We start from the raw sequence: 17,695 nt of genomic DNA on the forward strand, positions 1-17,695 counted from the left end.
CACTGTTGTGTAAATAGATGCCAAAACGTGTCGCGTAAATGGGGCCTAAGCCATAACTGGTTCCCCCCTTCTGTTTGGGAATCACTGGTCTCGACCCACCTGAAGGTCTGGCCTCGATGACGTAGCGTGATATGGGAGCCCGTCCAGGGTCCCCGCTGGTCCAGTGGATAGTTAGAGCTGAACTGTAGCGAGTGATGAAGGGCTCCCCGGGGGGTCCAGGAGCACCTGAGGTACGACACGTAGAGGTTTTTTTTTTTTTTTTTTACAACAGATCATTCAGAAATATCTCCACATCCACTAACATAAACCGCAGCTACCTTCGCCCGGTCCCGTGGTGATGTTGGCTTCCACCTCCGGCCCGTAGATGAAGGTCTTGGCCCGGATGCGGAAGTTGTACGTGACGCCGTCGGCCAGGTCTTTGAGCTTCAGCCAGAGGGGGCCGCTCCCCTTCACGTCCACCGTCACTGTCTTACTGACGCCTGGGGGGGAGGGGGAGTGGAGACAGTCGGCACAGGCCACTGAAGACTCTAGACAAACACATGACATTTAGAGCAGGTCTTACTTAGGCCAGGCACTGGGGTGGGGGGGGGGGGGGGGGGGGGACTCAAAAAATGGACACAAACACACAAAGTGATGGAATTAGTAGTGAGAAATATGCAATATTTATTCTTTCCGCGTGGATAGTAGAACACATGGTTATAGCAGCAGTGGTCAATGTGATGGTTAGCTCGAGAGAAATGCACACCACAAGATTCAAACTACTTCAATTCATCGGAAAACAAATTGGAATCATAAAAATTTGATCAACATCAATAACATCATGTAGTGCGCATGAAAACTTTATTTCCCTGTTGACAGAAGCCGGCAATCGCTTGGAAGCAGAGATATTTAAATAGATTACCGTCGACGGGCGTGCAGGGTTCGTAGACCAGACGGTAGCCCTCGATGATGCCGTTGGGGAAGGTTGGCTCGCCCCACGACACATTGACGGAGGTGGTGGTCAGCTCGCTGAAGTGTATGAAGCCGGGAGCGCTGGGAGCTGCGAGACGCAGAGGTCCGAGATCAGGGAAGCATGTGGCTAAGAATAGACGTGTGATGGGGGGCATTTGGAAGTGTGGAAGGGACAAACCTTCAGTGGCAGTAAACTGTCTGATGTGTGTGTGTGGGAGGACTTGGGGGGGGGGGGGACATGTTTCCGTGGAAGCATAACCAGAGAGCCATATGGCAAGGTCAGAATGCAGGATTAATGATTGGAAATGAGGCCAAATACATACTTTATACCAGGATTATACTAAATGTAACCTGTTCAGTGATCAAATGTGGTGGAAAACTAGGAATTAGCACAACTATTGAGAACTGAGAAATAAGAAATATAAGTATCTCGTGATAAAACGTAGGTTTCAACACAATTTCTATGAGCTGTTGCTGCTCTGCGACACTTTGTCTGGAACTCATAATTACAGTTTTATAAAGTTCAAGCTTAGCAAATAGGTAAAGAAAAACGGTATTTTTTCCAATAACCATAATTTTTTTAAACACATAGGATTCAGGAAACAGGATGATTATAAAATATTACTACTGAAAATTGGAGAAGGTGTCGGATTTCCTTCTTCTGTCCCCTTTTCAGACATGTTGAAATAGATATATATGTGTTCTATGTGAGTATGCATATAGGTGTGTGGTGTGTGTATACTTGAATATAGATCATTTATTTTGTGTATTTGCAGCAGGAGCATTTCAATATTTCGCCCTGTTTCCATGGAGCTTTTTCCTAAAAAGTTCCTAAACATTTTCAAAAAGGTCCACCTTAGGACTTGTTTACAAAAACTGTACTTTGTTGCTCCCATGGAGATGGAGTTGAAAAAATTGTTTAAAGGTTCAACCATGAGAGCTATTTTCAAAAAGTTGTATTTACGGAGTTGGAACATTTTCATAAAGTTCCACCTTAGAAGCTGTTTCAAAAAAGTTGCATATTTCCCCCCCCCCCCCCCCCCCCCCCCTTTCCATGGAGACGGCGTCGGAGCGTTTTCAAAATCTCCTTTTGTTTTGTCCCATTTTCACAGAGGTAGAATATTTCAAAAAAAGTTCCAGCTGGGGAGTCATTTTCAAAAAGTTACATTTTCAAAACGTGTTTCAGTGGCTCCGAGCGCTGTCCTCTAAACGCAAAGAAAGTATTCCGTCTTCACTTGAAAACACTGAAACAACATAATAGATTGATAGATGTGGATATTTCTACCTGCAGGTTCTTTCTGTTTACGGATTCTAAGAAAGTCGATCCTGTCCTCTTTGATTTAGATCTCCGGGCCCAGAAACATCTATTGCTGGACATTTTCCTAGTCGTAAACATTGCTGCTGCACCCTAGGGCCTCGGACTGGCGGTTTTGGAATGAGTCAATGTGCTTGTTCACAAACAAGATTGGGTCAACGCTGCAGTTTTGAGGTTAAAAAGGCTCAACGTTACTTACAAACGCGGCCCGACCGAGGTCACAGTCACAATGACCATTTCCCAGCCTCCAGAAAGCCCCATCGCAGCCGTCTGAGGCCGTTCTGGAAACACAGTTTACACTGTGCGCTCGCAGAGACGCCGGCAGAAGACAAAGCTTCTTTGTCTTGCAGAACGATTGGATAACTACCCCCTTTCTCTTCTTTCTTTCTTTTTTTTTTTTGTACTGGAGGTTTCAGCAAGATGAATATTGTTTTGACAGGTCAGCAGATGGGAATACTTGTAGAAACTCCCAGGAGTCAGCGAAAGAAATAAAATAAAATAAAATAAAAAAAAAAAGAGAGAGAGAAGTATTGAGCTGTTCTTTAGAAATGCGTGTCGCTTTAAGACTTTTCATACGATCTTTTCATTTTTTTTTTTTTTTTTCAATTTTCTCCTTATAGAGAAAACACCACGTCCGTTGTTGATTAGAAACGTATGCTCTCGGTGTAGCTCCGCTCGCGCCGTTTGGCACTCTGACAGCAGCGATTAGCGTCATCGTCGGGATCAGATTCTTTCCCCCGTGCTCCAGAAAACTCGAGCGGTGTTTTCCAAACTAACTGCCACCGGCGCGTAAATATGACAAATGAATCAACACGGCCCCGCGTGCTTTAATTCATCTTCTTTAATCGCGTCAGCCTCTTACCGCGTGTTTCCTCGTCCTGTCATCTTTTTTTTCTCAGTACATTTATATTCATTAAATGTTTTCAAAAATTTTGCAGGACCGCACTAATGTTGACTCTTCTTGCTTATTCGAGCCCTTTAAAAAAAACTCGACTGTGTTTCCTGACGTTTCCTGCGGCGTACTCGATTACTCTGAAGCCAACTGTCGGGCCAAGCGTCAGTCAAACCTGTTTTCTCCAATGAAGCGCAGCTCAGTTAATGTTTAAGATAAACACATCGCTATTAGTGCTGCGACCTTCATCACCAAAGGGGCAATTTTCACAATTTTTTTTTTAACAAATTAAATTTGTCTGGAGCCACAAAACATGTTCATTCTCTGACATGAAGAAATAACATCAGAAAAAAAAAATATATGTACATGGATAAATTAACTTAGGTGGAAGTGTCGGAGGTAAAATTTTGAATTATTTTTTTTTTTTATACATTTTTAGCTTTTATAGCCATACTTTTATTTTAAGGTTTCTTCCACTTTTGGCCATGAAATGCATTTTGGCAACTTTAGTTATTTAGATATTTATGACCATTGTGCATTTCCTCATGGTTAGAGTAGTTTTACTAAGGAAGAGTTTTAGGGCCACTGAAGAAAAAAAAATTTCGAGGCTAAAAAAAACAAAAAAAAACCTTCGTGGCCCCAGAAAAAGTCAAAAATCAAAGTCGAGATTTTTTTTTTTTCACGGAGAGACGTCTATCCATCCCTCATCATTTGCCGGTAGATGTGAATTCACATTAAATCACTTAATTCTGACTAAATCGGGTTGCTTACTGCTTATGGACATGTGATTTTACACAGGATTTCCTTGATCCGTGCCTTTGTCCTTCGTACTCGACGAACCTCCGCGACGGAACAACGCAGCAGGCTGCTCTGTCTCTTCTCGTCCTGATACTGATGATAACTGCACCGTGTTTATGAGCTACATTCTGTCCTGAAGCATCTTTTCATCACTTCATTAAACCGCCTGATATGCATTTTGAGGAAGCAGTCACATGCGCTGGCATGTGGATGGACAGACTTTTTTTTCCACCGTGAAAAAAAAAAAATCTCAACTTTGATTTTCGACTTTTTCTGGGGCCACGAAGGTTTTTTTTTTGTAGCCTCCGAATTTTTTTTTTTTTCAGTGGCCCTAAAACTCTTCCGTATTTTACCTATACTATACTGTATTTTTTTATTTTTGGTTATTTTACCCATTTTCTCGCCTTTCCAATTTCCAATTTTGCAATTTTCACAAATTGTTTTCTTTTATTCCATTTTTCTCTTTTTAAGTTTTTTTTTAAAATTATTTTTCCAACTTTCCCTTAATCTTTAATTGTATCCAATTTAAAAAAAAAATTTTTTGCCATTATTTCTTTTAATAAATTGTTAAATTTTTCCCCTTTTTTAAATATTTTCTGAAAAAATGCTATGCTACACTTTTCTTTACTTATCTTTTTTCCCCCCTTTTTCTAAATAGCATAGCCGTACGAGCTATTTGATGACTTTTAGTTTGACCATTTTCCCTCGATTGCTTTTTTAATTTTTTTAATTTTAATTTGATCTGTTATTAGTAATCTCATTTTTCTGAGCTGTTTTAGCGGTTTTACCTTATTTTTTAGTTCGGAGAAAACAAAACATGGCCCGAGGATACTAGACTTAATGCCTTGCCTATCTTATAGGCAGGCACACAAAACAATACAGCTCTCATGGTATTTCAAATTCATGTGGTCACTTGTTAAAGAGGAGAGTGCTTGACTAGTCTTACCTGCTTGCTGGGTGCGTCCCCTCGTCGGTGGGCTCCGGGGCCCGTCCCCCGCGGCGTTGAAGGGGGCCACGCTGATCATGTAGGTGGTGTAACCCGTCAGGTTCTTCAGCTTCACCCCGCCTTCGGGCATGAAAAGAGTTCTCAGCCGCTCCGTTTCGTTCTTGCGCTGGAACTCCCAAAAGTAAATCTGCATGGAATAACAGAGGCATAAATAAACATTAATGTATGCTTACAGACGCCCTTCAGAGGATACGGTTATTTCTGCTTCGATAAAATCCAGTCCCATTTTAAGCTCCCTCAGGGGGGAAAAGAGACGATTTCCTTTTATTCCCCGTAAATGTTTTCTTGACTAAACCTTTAATGGAAAGCCCCTCTGGAAAACAGCATTCGCTAAAATGTCCATTTAAGGTTGATTAACATCACACAGACGCAAGTCTCTTGTGGACAATTAAAACGTACACTAAACACAATGCCGTGGTGTTAGTCTCCATTAAATGTGGAGGGGAAAGTGTGACTGCTGGGAAATTTAAGTGGGAGAAACGTTGGAGTTGGACCTTGTATCCCTGTATGTCTCCGTTCTGTGCGTCCACCGGCGGGGGGTCCCACGTCACGTCCAGCTGGGTGGCCGTGGCCGATTGGATCACCACGTTCTGGGGAGGGGCTGTAGGCACTGGTCGCACAATGATTCAACGTACATTAGGTACACATAGAGAACAGAAAACAAAGCCTTGACACACGCACACGCGCACACACACACACACACACACACACACACACACACACACACACACACACACACACACACACACACACACACACACACACGCACACGCACACGCACGAACCTGCTTCTCCCACAAACACCTCCTGGGGGCTGCTGGCTGGACCCTCGCCCACTGCGTTGAACACACTCATGCGGATCTCGTAGCGCTTGTGTTTACTTAGCTCTGAAACAATTCAGAATATGAATTACACCAGGGGTGGTCCAACATAAGGCCCGTGGGCCAAAACCGGCCCAAATTGTACAAATTTCAAAGAAAACATCGATTTTTTTTCTTTCTTCCTCTTAATAGTAGTCGACGCAACACAACACTGAGACCCGAGCCGAGACGTCGGTGATGATGCCACGAACGCGAGCCACCTCGTTGCTATCAAACGAGCCTCAAAGCCATGTTGTCAGGGTGACTTTGTAAAAACACCCACAATGCAACAGGTTTCTTTGGACATTTTTTATCATGTATACTCACTGCGCTTTGCACCAGAAGGTCTCTATAAAACCGTCTTTATGTTGAGATTGTAGTCATTTTCAGGTTTTGTGAAAACATAAACATTTTCATCACATATACTCTGCGCGCCGACAAAGAAAAGGTTTAAATTTGAAGGATATTATGGCACTAGTCAAACACTCAAGATGAAATTGCACTGTATGTAGCCCCTGAACTGGAATTCCTCTACTTCAGGGAGTTCAACGTCCCCGAAGTAGAGGAATCTCAGCAAAAAAAATCAAATTGTGACTTTAAACGCCACCATCTGGGAAAACCCAACTGCCCTTCTCTCAGAGGTTTTCACCACAAACAGACCCTCCTAAGAATAATGAGAATAATATGATCCCTCAAAAGCTGCTACAATGACTTGGAATGAAAAATAAAAAAAAAAAAATCCTACAGGAAGATGGCCAATCTAATCCAATTAAAAATTCATACAGGGACACTGTAATTAGGAGGCTATTAAAAGCTGCAGTACGGAGGTGCAGGAGAAATATGGGACCATCTGCTTTTGCAGCGCTTATCCAAATAAGATGACACGTGCGAACCAACGGATACATCGAGATGGCGGCGTCCAAGAAGCTCTGTGTAGAAAGTGCGTGCGTTTTGCTGGCCCCAGCAGAAGTGTTTGTACTATTGCGATGTGATTATATGCAGCCAAATGTTGTGTTAATTTGCTTGACACTTTATTTTTTCTTTTTTTGTTTTCCCAGTCACACTATTCCAGCCAGCGGGGGCATTTCAGACACATGGTTGAGATCCAACGCAAAGAGGGAGGCTTTTTATAGACCTGGCCATTAGGGAGGCACCGATACTGATACCAGTATTGGTTCCCATACTGCACTGAGTACTCACACTCGGAAAGAGATCCCCGATACAGTCCAGTGATTAGTACCCGACCTTATCGGTGCATCCCGACCGATTATATATATTTTTGCGAGTGAGAAAAAACAAAACAAAAAATAAAACACTTACTGTCCAGCTCAAACTGGGTGAGGGAGGAATCGCTCAGATTCCGGATGCTGTAGGGGGCTGTGGCGAGGAGGGGGGAGGAGAGAAAAAAAGTGGGTCAGATAAGAGCGAAGCAGTGGACGAACAATGGCGTTCAAAAGTCTGACTTCCACTTCTGAGAAGAGGAGCGCCATTGTCTTTAAAAACCCACAAAATGACAGTGATCACGGCGGCCAATGAGTCAGCGAGAGTGAAATTACAGGACAGGTTGCAGCGAGCGGTGGAAACAGAGTAAACCTAATAACAGCCTGCAGCTGATAACCGCTGATCACAAGATGAAATGTTTCGCTGCGAAGTTTCGGGACCGGTGGGGAGAAAGTTGGCAGCCAGTGTGAAGGCTCTTCCTTTACTGGAAATAATAAAGCTGCTGACACATAAAGGCTGCATACGGGAGGAATAATCGACTCTCATAATTGTGCCGAAATGGCACTTTCATTTTCGAACTTTCATCCCTGATGACTTCTTCATTGCTCTCATTGGTTTGTTAACAACATAAAGTAGCATTTCCATTAACTCCACACTCGGTTTTTAGTTTGTGTTCTGGTTGGCTCTGGAGGCCTTTCTCCTCCTGGTTAATGCGATGAAGCTGGGTGTATCACGGTCGTAGGACCATGGAACAGCACGCAGAGAAGACATTCCATATCTGACGACACGCTAGGGAGTAAAGCTGGCTCCTAGAAGATCGAAGTGATCCTCACTGCAAATATGTCAAACATTTTGAAAACAATGTAGGTTGTTTACGGCCGCGGTGCGCAAGTGCAGTAGCTTTCCGAAAAGTTGCGTTTTCCTGTTTAAAAGTTCCACCTTGGAAGCCTTTTTCTGTTTTCACTTGAAAACGGGGCCTCGGAGTCGCAAATAACGTCAAATAAGCCTCTTTTTGGACGAGTCGGGGGGGGGGGGGGGGGGGGGGGGGGGGACTAGGTAAAAAACCCACAGTCTAAAAACTCCATATAGAAAAGCCCCGAAGCCTGGACTCAAACCGAGGAGCCCCCAGCTGTGCGGCGAGAGCGCTGACCACTGCACGGCCACTTTCATTTCTCCTTATTCTGGCCTGACAGTTTCATACATTGTTTTCCAAATGTGACGTTGCGATGTCCTGACCCGCGTTTGAAATGCCAACGTTACTGAAGCGCCGATCCGCCGGAGGCGGCGTCTCTCCCTCACCGCTGAGCTCGGTCCAGGCGGACGCGCTGTTGACGGCGTGGATGTAACTGCGGAGGCGGTCATACAGCAGCTCACGGTATCGAACCCGAAAGCCCAGCAATATCCCATTGATCTTCTCCTCGGAGGGGGGCTGCAAAAGCGGGGGGGGGGGGGGGGGGGGGGGTACATAGTTTGAGCTACAGAGAGAGTGTAAAAATAGCTGCTTTCTCGACAGGAAATTTGCTTGTATGTTCCAGCACAGTAGAGGTTGGCTCATGTTTACAGTAACTGAACACAGACATAAAAAAAAAAAAAAAAAAAAGACTCCTCCTTGAGTAATGCAGAGAAATCCCCCACGGTTGAACATGAGCGAGCACGCCCAGAGGGGAGAAATACAAGCACCTCTCTTGTCCTCATAAACCCAACAAGTGTTTCCCATAAAAGTCTGAAAACTGTGGTCTCGGAGCGTCCCGTTCTGACTTTATAACCGGCTAATTCCGATGTGAGCGGGTGTTTTCCTATTAGACGAACAGAGCACAGGAGGCGTATTACACCCGGTAAGTACAGGCCGCCGCCGCCTCTCATTAGAGGCCCGTTTCTCGGATGTGAGCGTGGATCTCTTACCTGCCAGCGGATGAGCACTGACGTCGTCGTGTGCGGCGTCACCGAGAGGATGGCAGGTGCCTCGTCGGGCGCTGGCGATAAAAAAGTGCCATAAATTAGCTCAATTGAGCTGAAAATGTGCACGAGTCAGGATTTGTGCAGTGGCATTCATGGAGCATAAACACACAATAGCCGAGACAGAAGAGGAACTGAGTGACGTGTGGGAAAGATCAGCGGAGGGAGCGTTTCTTTTCCCGGGTTAAAGCACCCTGGGGTACATTTTTTTTATTTATTTTTTTGTGGTTTGCCAAGATTTTTATTGCCGCTCTTTTGTGTGTTTGGTATTTGCGGCCGGGCACACATGCCACCGCCTGCTGCCAGAAGAGTCTGCATCCAAAGAACAGACCAATTCAAGCAGACAAAACCTCATCGCACCTCTGGCTTTCACTCTGTTTGTGTTCATCGCTTTTCAGAGGGACCTCTACACTTTGATCACTAATAACAGGGCGTCAATGATAAGGCCCATGGGCCAAGACCGACCTGCAAGAAGCGCCAATCCAGCCGGGCAATGGAAATGCAAAAGCGATTCTTCTACATTTTACTTTTATTTTGACATGATGTGACTTAACTCATTCAAATCCTGACAAATCTGTAGAGAGTTGGCAGAAAGCGTCTCCTTCCAAGACGATATGGTTGGTACTTCAATGGCAGTTGTTATTGGTGGTAGGAAATGCTTGGTATAAGTAAAATCCATCTATATTTATCACATCCCACCTGCCTACAGGTGCTTTTATAAAGCAATTATGTGTATAACATTGGTATCAGCTCATGGCTCACCTGTGTATTCCTTCATATACAACGAAACCTGTAGTTAGTTCACAAATCCTGGGCAACAGCTTGATATATAATCTTTTCTTGACAGTAACAATGGGTGCATTGTATTGAGACGTGCTCACGTCACCCGAGACGAGTCCATTTGAGCACATGCTGGGGATGCACATTGCGAATGTGCGGCTGTAAAACTGCATGCTCGTCGTGTCAACATGAAACCAACTCTTCAGGAAATGTACTCATGTAAGTTTTAGGAGCTGCGGCAGACGTTTTTTTTTTTTTTGCTCGTTCAGACAGAACCAGGCAAGCAGTTTCCACTTTGAGAGAGGCACTGAGCCAAATGTAACTCTTGGCAGGGTCGGGACAAAACACTGAAGTGCCTCTTTTTGAAATAATGATAATAATTATAAATGAAGTATGAAGAGATGCGCTCATAATGTCGCTCTTACCATCCTGCAGAGTTGTGATTGCCTCGCTCTCCTCGCTGTACTCGCTGTCCCCTATGTCATTTGTGGCTTTCACTCTGAACTGGTAGGACGTGAAGGGCTTCAGCCTTAGGGACGGAAGCACAGGGAAGCGCATCAATCTCGATGATAAACAACAGCAATGGATCCTGGAATTTTTAAGCTCCATACGTCAAATGGGAAACATAAGTCTCCCGGTGTGAGCCACAAGCGTTCAGCGCAAACTGTGAGCTGCAACCGAACCAAATAGTAGATGTACTGAATGGGACCGAGAGAAGGTAAAGTATTGTATTTTATACAATGTCAGGGATGTCAAACATATTTCAGTTCAGGAGCTGGGCCGGTTAAGTAGTGCCATAATAACCTTTAAATTCAAACTTTTTCTTGGTTGTGGCGCAGAGTACATGTGATGGAAATGTCTGTATCAAAAAACAAAACAAAACATTTACTACAGAAAAATGACTACAATCTCAATATTAAGCCAATTTTGATGAAAACCTTGTGGTACAACGTACAGTGTAATGCCTTACACTTCTATAGCTGCTGCATTATGGGTGTTTTTACAAACAGCATTGCTTTGAGGCTATTGTTAGTTTTCTTGTGATGATTTCAGTGTTGCGTCTGCTCCTCCTGAGAAACTTGTCAAAAAACATCTACGTTTTCTTTGAATCTTTTCTAAGTTCCTTGGTGGTTTTGGCCAGATTGGAGGCCCGTTTTAGCCCACGAGCTTGACAAGTTTGACACCCCTGTATTATTTATTATGGTGGTACATTGGGGTGAATCTTCACTTTGAATACGGGAAGTTACGCCGTTAAACAAACAAGAACTGTATCAGAGTATCAAAGCCTTCATAAAACCCGACGCAGTCTACCTGGACACGATGTAAGAGGAGGCTTCATGGTTGACCGAGGCGGAGTGGACCGTCCAGTTGCTCTCGGGGAGCTCCCTCTGCTGAACCGTGTAGTAACGCACGGGCGACAGTCCGTCGCTGCCCGGCTCCCAGGAGAGCAGCACCTGGCGGGCCTGGACGTCTTTCTGAGGCACGCTGGGACGGCTGGTGGGCTGCGGGCGGGCTGGAGGAAACAGATACACTTCGTATCACGTCCCGGCTGGCAGCAGTGTCAAAATTCTTTTTACTTCAGGGGCCACATGCAGCGCAGTATGATCTCAACTGGGGCGGACTGGTAAATAATAGCATTATAATGTCTAAATAACTAGAAATCAAAATCTATGCCTTTGTTTCTTAACAAGATCGTCTTTTAACGAACTATCCTACCAGCACAGCAATTCTAACAATATCATCCCTCAGTTCATCATTTGCTTTTCAATTTATGGATCACAGTGGATTTTTATGACATTATTTACATCTTCAAAGGTTTAAAACATGAAACTGGAACTCAATAAGACAGTCGGCTGTTTCATATTATGATCAGAATAACTTGTTAAAATCTAAAAATAATCTTGAATGTAGACACATTTCTACATCTGTCTACCAATCCTGATAGTCTGAACTGATTTGCTTCATAATTCAAAACTAAAGTGTGCCCCTGGTGGTGAAGTGACTACATTGCAGTTACTGTCATAATTTCTCACAGCTGAAAATTTTAAAAACTACCAAAAAGCAAAGGAATAAAGCTTCATGCTCATACATAGTTACTATAGCATCTATCCAGGACTTCTCCTGTATGACCGACCAACCGGGGGCCAAATTCACAAGCAGCCATATAAAGAATTGACTGATATTGAAAGATAAACTTTGAAAAAAGGGGCAGAAACATTCACAGCGTACTCCAGTAAATCTATTGAAACCAAAGGGATGTTGGATAACAGAAAAACTCTAAGTATGTGCGAAGAATTGCATGAGATGGATTGATTGCGTGGGATGAGCCGCAAATGAACTTTGGGAAAAGGGATGCCAAGCTAGACGGCGAAAAGATGGAGAGATGTGCTCTTAAAAGTTTTCGGCAGGAAAAAAATAAAAACATATCCATCCATCCATGCATGCGCCGCGTTCGACTGACGGGGAGAGGGGTAAAAAAAAAAGAAAAGAAAAAAAAGAGTGCGATTCTGATGATGATCGAATGAAAAGTAGGGGAGAAATGGAAGTTGCAGAGTAAACAATCTGCAAAATGCCTTGAGGGAAGCAGATGGACTGATTCAGTCTCACAGCTACATCAGAGTGCTTCCAATAAATACCCACGGGGCACAAACACTCCTTTAGAAAACACATCTGCTTACCGGACTGTTAACTGGAAATGAACTAAGTGCAAAGACGGCGCGGCGCGGCTCCCTGCATGTCGGGTCATTACTGAGATCACACACCTGTGTCTGCTGCCATGTTCCCCGACACATTTCAGAGCAACCCTTTTGCTTTTCGACGTTACGCAAACGTACGGGAAAGGGGACGCAACAAACAGAACATTCTTTCTGTCTTAACGCAGCACGCATCAAATCTTCAGTAAGTCACAGGTTTACCTCTTTTCTCTGTGGTCACCACCAGAGCCTCGGCCGCCTCTCCCCAGCCTTTCCGAGTCTGCGCCGTGATGCGGAACACGTACACCGACTCCGGCTTCAGGTTGGTCACCGTGTACTGGCGAGCGCTGGGGTTCAGCACGTCCACGGTGGCCGCGTTGCTGTTGGTGGAGTTGAGGTGATACGTGATCTGGTAGGCTGGGGACGCAGGAGGAAACATATCAGGTATCGCTGTCACGTGGTGTTTGGTTTGTACTCATGGTTCCTCAAGGAGAAAGAGAAATCGAGGCCCCGTTTCCGCGGCATTTTCCAAAAGGTGCGTTTTTAGGGGCTCCGAGCACTTTGTTCCTCGACGAGATCTTCACATAATTAAACAGTAAAAAGGTCATGAACGTTACTAACCAAGTATTATGCCATTCGGTTGGGCGGGTGACTGCCAGATAAGTCTCACGGAGGTGGTCCGCACTTCAGGAAACAGGATACCCACCGGAGGTCCGGGCACTGGTAAAATGAGGACATTTAGATATAAAAGTGCAACATGCGATACTATTTAATCCAAAACAGCTTCAAACTAAACTTGAGGAAGATAAATCTACCAAAGTTCACAAGCTAGCCACAGCTTATCGGCCTTGCAATACCACGTTGTAGCACAAGATGGTACAGTGAGTCACTCTAGATCACAATAGATCCTACCGTCATCCAGAGTCCTCTCGAGGATCGGGGGAGAACTGGGCCGTCCGTCTCCGATCCGTGTGAAAGCCAGAACTTGGATCTCGTAGAGGACGTATTTCCCCAAGCCAGTGAGCTGGACACTGTGGGTGGTGTTCCCCTCCACCGTCCAGAAGTGGACCGCACTGTCCGAGTCCTTCTCTTTGTACACCACCTGAGCCAGTGAGAAGAAAGTTTGGGAGTAAATAGGACAAACCGCCACAGGCCTTCGAGATTCTCAGTAAATAATAAGTGAAAAAAAAAGATATCAAACGACCTTGTAGCCCAGGATGAGACCATTCCTGTCCGCCTCCGGGACTTCGAACCAGCGCACCAGGATACTGCTGGAGGTGGTGGCGAAGGCTGACACATTGGTGGGTCCACTGGAGGGGACTTCGAAACAAAAAGACAAGGAAAGAACATCTTTAGTTGTCATATTAACAGGGAAAATGTTTTTCGGTTCATACTGCGCCATCGGCGTGTGCGTGAATGGCTGAACGTGTCGAACAGCGTCAAGAAAGAAAGAAAGAAATGTCTTTGCCTTTCACGAAGGAGCAGTTGGGCAGCCACTCTGCTGAAAATGCTTTGAAACTGCTGAAGCAGTGCAAATGTGCAATATAGGTGAATTCCATTTATTATTTGGGTATGAACTCAGTGTCTCTTTTCCTTTCTGCCTGCAAGTTAAAAAGGCTCTCAAGAATAGGGCTCCTCTTTCTTGGCAGCCATCCTTGGACATGATGCCCGATTCCGGAGAGTTTGCCGGAGTATGTGGAAAATAAAGCAACCGGGATTCCACATTTGCGTCCACGTGTTCTCAATTTCCTCGGACTCCTGTGCGTCGCTCCTTCCATTCCCCTCTGCCCAAAGTCTGCAGTGTGAGATGAAAGCAGGAGGAAAAGGAACAGAAGCGTCTTTGCGCCTGAATCGAGGCGGGACGTTAAAGAGACTGGCAGGGAATGTGAGGCGCAAACAATCTGCTCATGATTTTACCATATGGCAGAGTGTAAAGTGTGTTTGCTACCTCTGATATGACTAATCACGAAGACGAGGGAGGCGCCGATACCACTTTTTTTAAAGGAGGAGTCCTATCCTCTCGCCACTTGCTGATACCGAGTACCGATCGGACTACTTAATAAATACCACGAGGCCTAATTCATACTGCATAAGCACAATTTTTTTCACAGCAGTTTGACAGACGGGGTGTAAACCCACCGGACTCCCTGGTCCTGCCTCTGACCGGCTGACTCCAGGGTCCCATCCCGATGCCGTTGACAGCCTGGACCCTGACCTCGTACTCCGTCCACTCCTCCAGGTCCTCGATGGTGAATTCTCTCTCCAGACGGTCGGCGATGACATGGGTCAGTGCACGGGTCTGCGAGCCGGCGCGGGAGTACTGAACCCTGTAGCCCACCTGCTCGGCGTTCCCGTTGTATTCCCATTCGGGCAGAGGCTGGAACAAGAACACGGAGAGGAAAAATGCACGACAATAAGCCCGGATTTGAGATTTGAGGACTTACAGAACATTCCTACTTACCATCCACCGCAGCCAGAGGCTGGTTTCACTTGCGGTGCGCAGCGTCACGTTGGCGGGGGCCATGTCAGGAGGAGCTGGAAGGGTCTGGATCTTTCTGGAGGGCTGACTGGGAGGACTGGTGCCCACGATGTTCACCTGACGCATTCGTAGCCTGCAGTGTGGATTCAAACAAAACGCGTAATTGATTCGAGCAGGAATGAAAACTCAGACTCAAAACGAACCGACAGCTCACATCATCAGCGGTATTGTAGTGTTTGCATCCTCTTACATGATGTTTATTGCTTTTGAGCAAGATCAGAGGGCTGAATATGAACACCGCAAGAATATGCTAATCGGAGAGGCGTATTTGTGTCGAATATGCAAAAGGTTTACCTACGCCGAGATGTAAAGTGGCACTGCTGATGTTGGAACTGTAGCTGCTGTTGGACTTGAGGGACCGGCTGAATGAAATGTTAATGGGCTACACTGAATGTGATCACGGAGAAACAAGCGACTCTCCATCCCGACTACGAAAAAGGATGACGTAAATAGAACATAAACCAAATCAGACCGATTTCTCAGATGAAGTGAAATTAATTGTTTGCTACGCCGTCTGCAAGCTTATTGTCCTATGTTAGCCGGTGAGTGTACAAGGGGGGATTTAACAAGTGTATGTTTAATATGACAGTGGAAGGAGGCGCGTGTCAATACCGACTTTTCAACAGACGCAATCATGCAAACCGGGAGCGTCAAACATAAAGCCCATCGGAACAAAACCGGCTCACAAGTGGCTCCAATCTGAATCCAGACCACCGAGCAAATGGAAAAAAGTGAACTTTTGTACTGGATTGACTTTTTTTGACATTTCACTGTATTTTGCACCAGAAGGTTTCATTAAAATTGGCTTTATATTTGAGATTTTAGTCATATGTGGTAGTTATTGTTTAGTTTTGCGAAAATAGAGACATTTTTATCACATATAATCAGCAACACAACAAAGAAAAAAGTAAAATTTAAAGGTTATTATGGCACTATTTTACCGGTTAATTTTTTTCTTTTTGTCTTCTTCTTCTGTTAAATACGTGTCCGCTGGTACTTAAGAAAACAACAAATTCTGCCCTTGTTCTTCTTCTTCTTCTTATTATGATTATTATTATGTGATTGAGAGCCTTTCAGTGTCAGAACAACAGACAATACGACAATACCCTTGTTGATATATATATATATATATATATGTGTGTGTAAAATTTACAGTTATCACACCGATCCAAACACTTGCCAACCTATTTTACCAGTTCTGCTTATTAAAGATGAAATTGAGCTGTTTGTGGCTCCTGAAATAAAAAGTGTTTGACACCCCTGAAAGGCAACACGTTCCTGAGGCTTTTTAACACTTGTTTTCTTTTTTTTTTTTGGGGGGGGGGGGGGGGGGGGGTAATTCTAGATGGGATTTAGTGACTGCAGATGCAGCCAGACTGAAAGAAACATGGTTCCAGTACCTGTAGAAGGTGTATGGGTTCAGACCCGGCACTTCTAAGGAGCGAGCCTCCGGCTCATTGGAGACCTGGTGCACGATCACCCAGTCCTCATTGTCCCCGACCACGCCGACCTGAGTCCGACACAGCAGGAAGGTTACGACGACGGAATTGGAAGATGACTGTAGGACGTGATGAAGAATGCGCCTCACCTGTGCTTCCACCAGCCAACGAGAAATGGAGGTTTTCCCATCGTATCCAGGTTTGAACTGTAAGGTGACGGAGCGCGGGCCGGTGTTGGAAATCGCCAGATTGGTAGGAGGACCAGGAAGCTCTATGATGGAGCAAAAAAAGAAAAAAAAAAAAGAAAAAGATTTTTGTTAAAAAATCAATCAAAATTGGAAAAGGGGAAATCCCTTCAGTGACATTACAGCAGATGCATTGTGGTTGCCTCTGAGCTGCCTTGGAGGAAAAAAAATAAAAAAATCCACCTTACAACAGCACACCCCTGTGGCCGCACAGATACTACACACACACATAAAACTTTCTCAGCCATCTCATTCTACTCACAACTCCACCAAGACAGCAGAAGCATATTAGATTTGAAAAAGATGCTTACGCACTGCACACAGGCGGAGACAATGCCATGAATGTCAATTACACTGCAGTTATCTGGAGATACGATTCGATCTGATATCCTCCCTGTTTACACTTGAGCCGAATAAACAATAGGAATGGATTATTCACTGGTAATCCTGGAGGGGAGAGCAGGATTACAGTGACACTATGTTTTTGTGCGTCTGTGTGCAGGTATGCAAAAACTATAGACAAATATTAAACCCTATCCTCACATTTATAGCTTACATAAATCCCTAATTCGAGACGTTAACATCAAACTTACTAGAGTGGCCTAATAGTGAAAAGATATAATTGCTCCCATGAGCCTTCCAGAGCTTCTTTTCCCTAAGATTGCTTAAGTGCGAGTGCATTCAGTCCTAATGAAATGCAGATTATATGAATCACAGTAAAAATTACCACTTCAGAATTATTTGCATGGCTGATGAGCAACGCTGATTTCAGCCGGATGCCTACTGTACAGTCGCAGGCGTTTTCTTTACACACACAGAACGGGAGTAATTGCCATTCTGGGGACTATAACCGCTGCGCTCGATAGAACCGGCTGTCATTTTGCAGGTTCCAACAGATGTACAGCCTCTGAATGGCATATTGACGTGCGCATTGTGTTTCTGTTAGACCTTTTTTTTTTTTTTTTTTTTAATTTCCAAATCTAAAATCATTAAACACTGT

The 17,695-nt window shown here is 44.6% G+C and overlaps 1 protein-coding gene across 1 annotated transcript in view; it reads right to left on the reverse strand.

Annotated features, from left to right (window-relative positions):
- sdk2b (sidekick cell adhesion molecule 2b) overlaps positions 1–17,695 on the reverse strand; it is a 297,955-nt gene that overhangs the window by 19,075 nt on the left and 261,185 nt on the right. The window contains exons 22-40 of the mRNA XM_080480850.1: positions 16,600–16,721; positions 16,412–16,521; positions 14,934–15,084; positions 14,612–14,849; positions 13,677–13,792; positions 13,385–13,574; positions 13,094–13,192; positions 12,695–12,889; positions 11,091–11,292; positions 10,205–10,308; positions 8,946–9,016; positions 8,343–8,472; positions 7,143–7,199; positions 5,748–5,849; positions 5,457–5,572; positions 4,903–5,089; positions 902–1,039; positions 318–527; positions 100–225 (exon numbers count right to left, since the gene is read on the reverse strand). Coding sequence (XP_080336976.1) covers positions 100–225; positions 318–527; positions 902–1,039; positions 4,903–5,089; positions 5,457–5,572; positions 5,748–5,849; positions 7,143–7,199; positions 8,343–8,472; positions 8,946–9,016; positions 10,205–10,308; positions 11,091–11,292; positions 12,695–12,889; positions 13,094–13,192; positions 13,385–13,574; positions 13,677–13,792; positions 14,612–14,849; positions 14,934–15,084; positions 16,412–16,521; positions 16,600–16,721 — 2,664 coding nt within the window. The remainder of the gene's footprint in view (positions 1–99; positions 226–317; positions 528–901; positions 1,040–4,902; positions 5,090–5,456; positions 5,573–5,747; positions 5,850–7,142; positions 7,200–8,342; positions 8,473–8,945; positions 9,017–10,204; positions 10,309–11,090; positions 11,293–12,694; positions 12,890–13,093; positions 13,193–13,384; positions 13,575–13,676; positions 13,793–14,611; positions 14,850–14,933; positions 15,085–16,411; positions 16,522–16,599; positions 16,722–17,695) is intronic.

Source organism: Lipophrys pholis, assembly GCF_963383615.2.
Source record: "Lipophrys pholis genome assembly, chromosome: 1".
NCBI lineage: Eukaryota > Metazoa > Chordata > Actinopteri > Blenniiformes > Blenniidae > Lipophrys > Lipophrys pholis.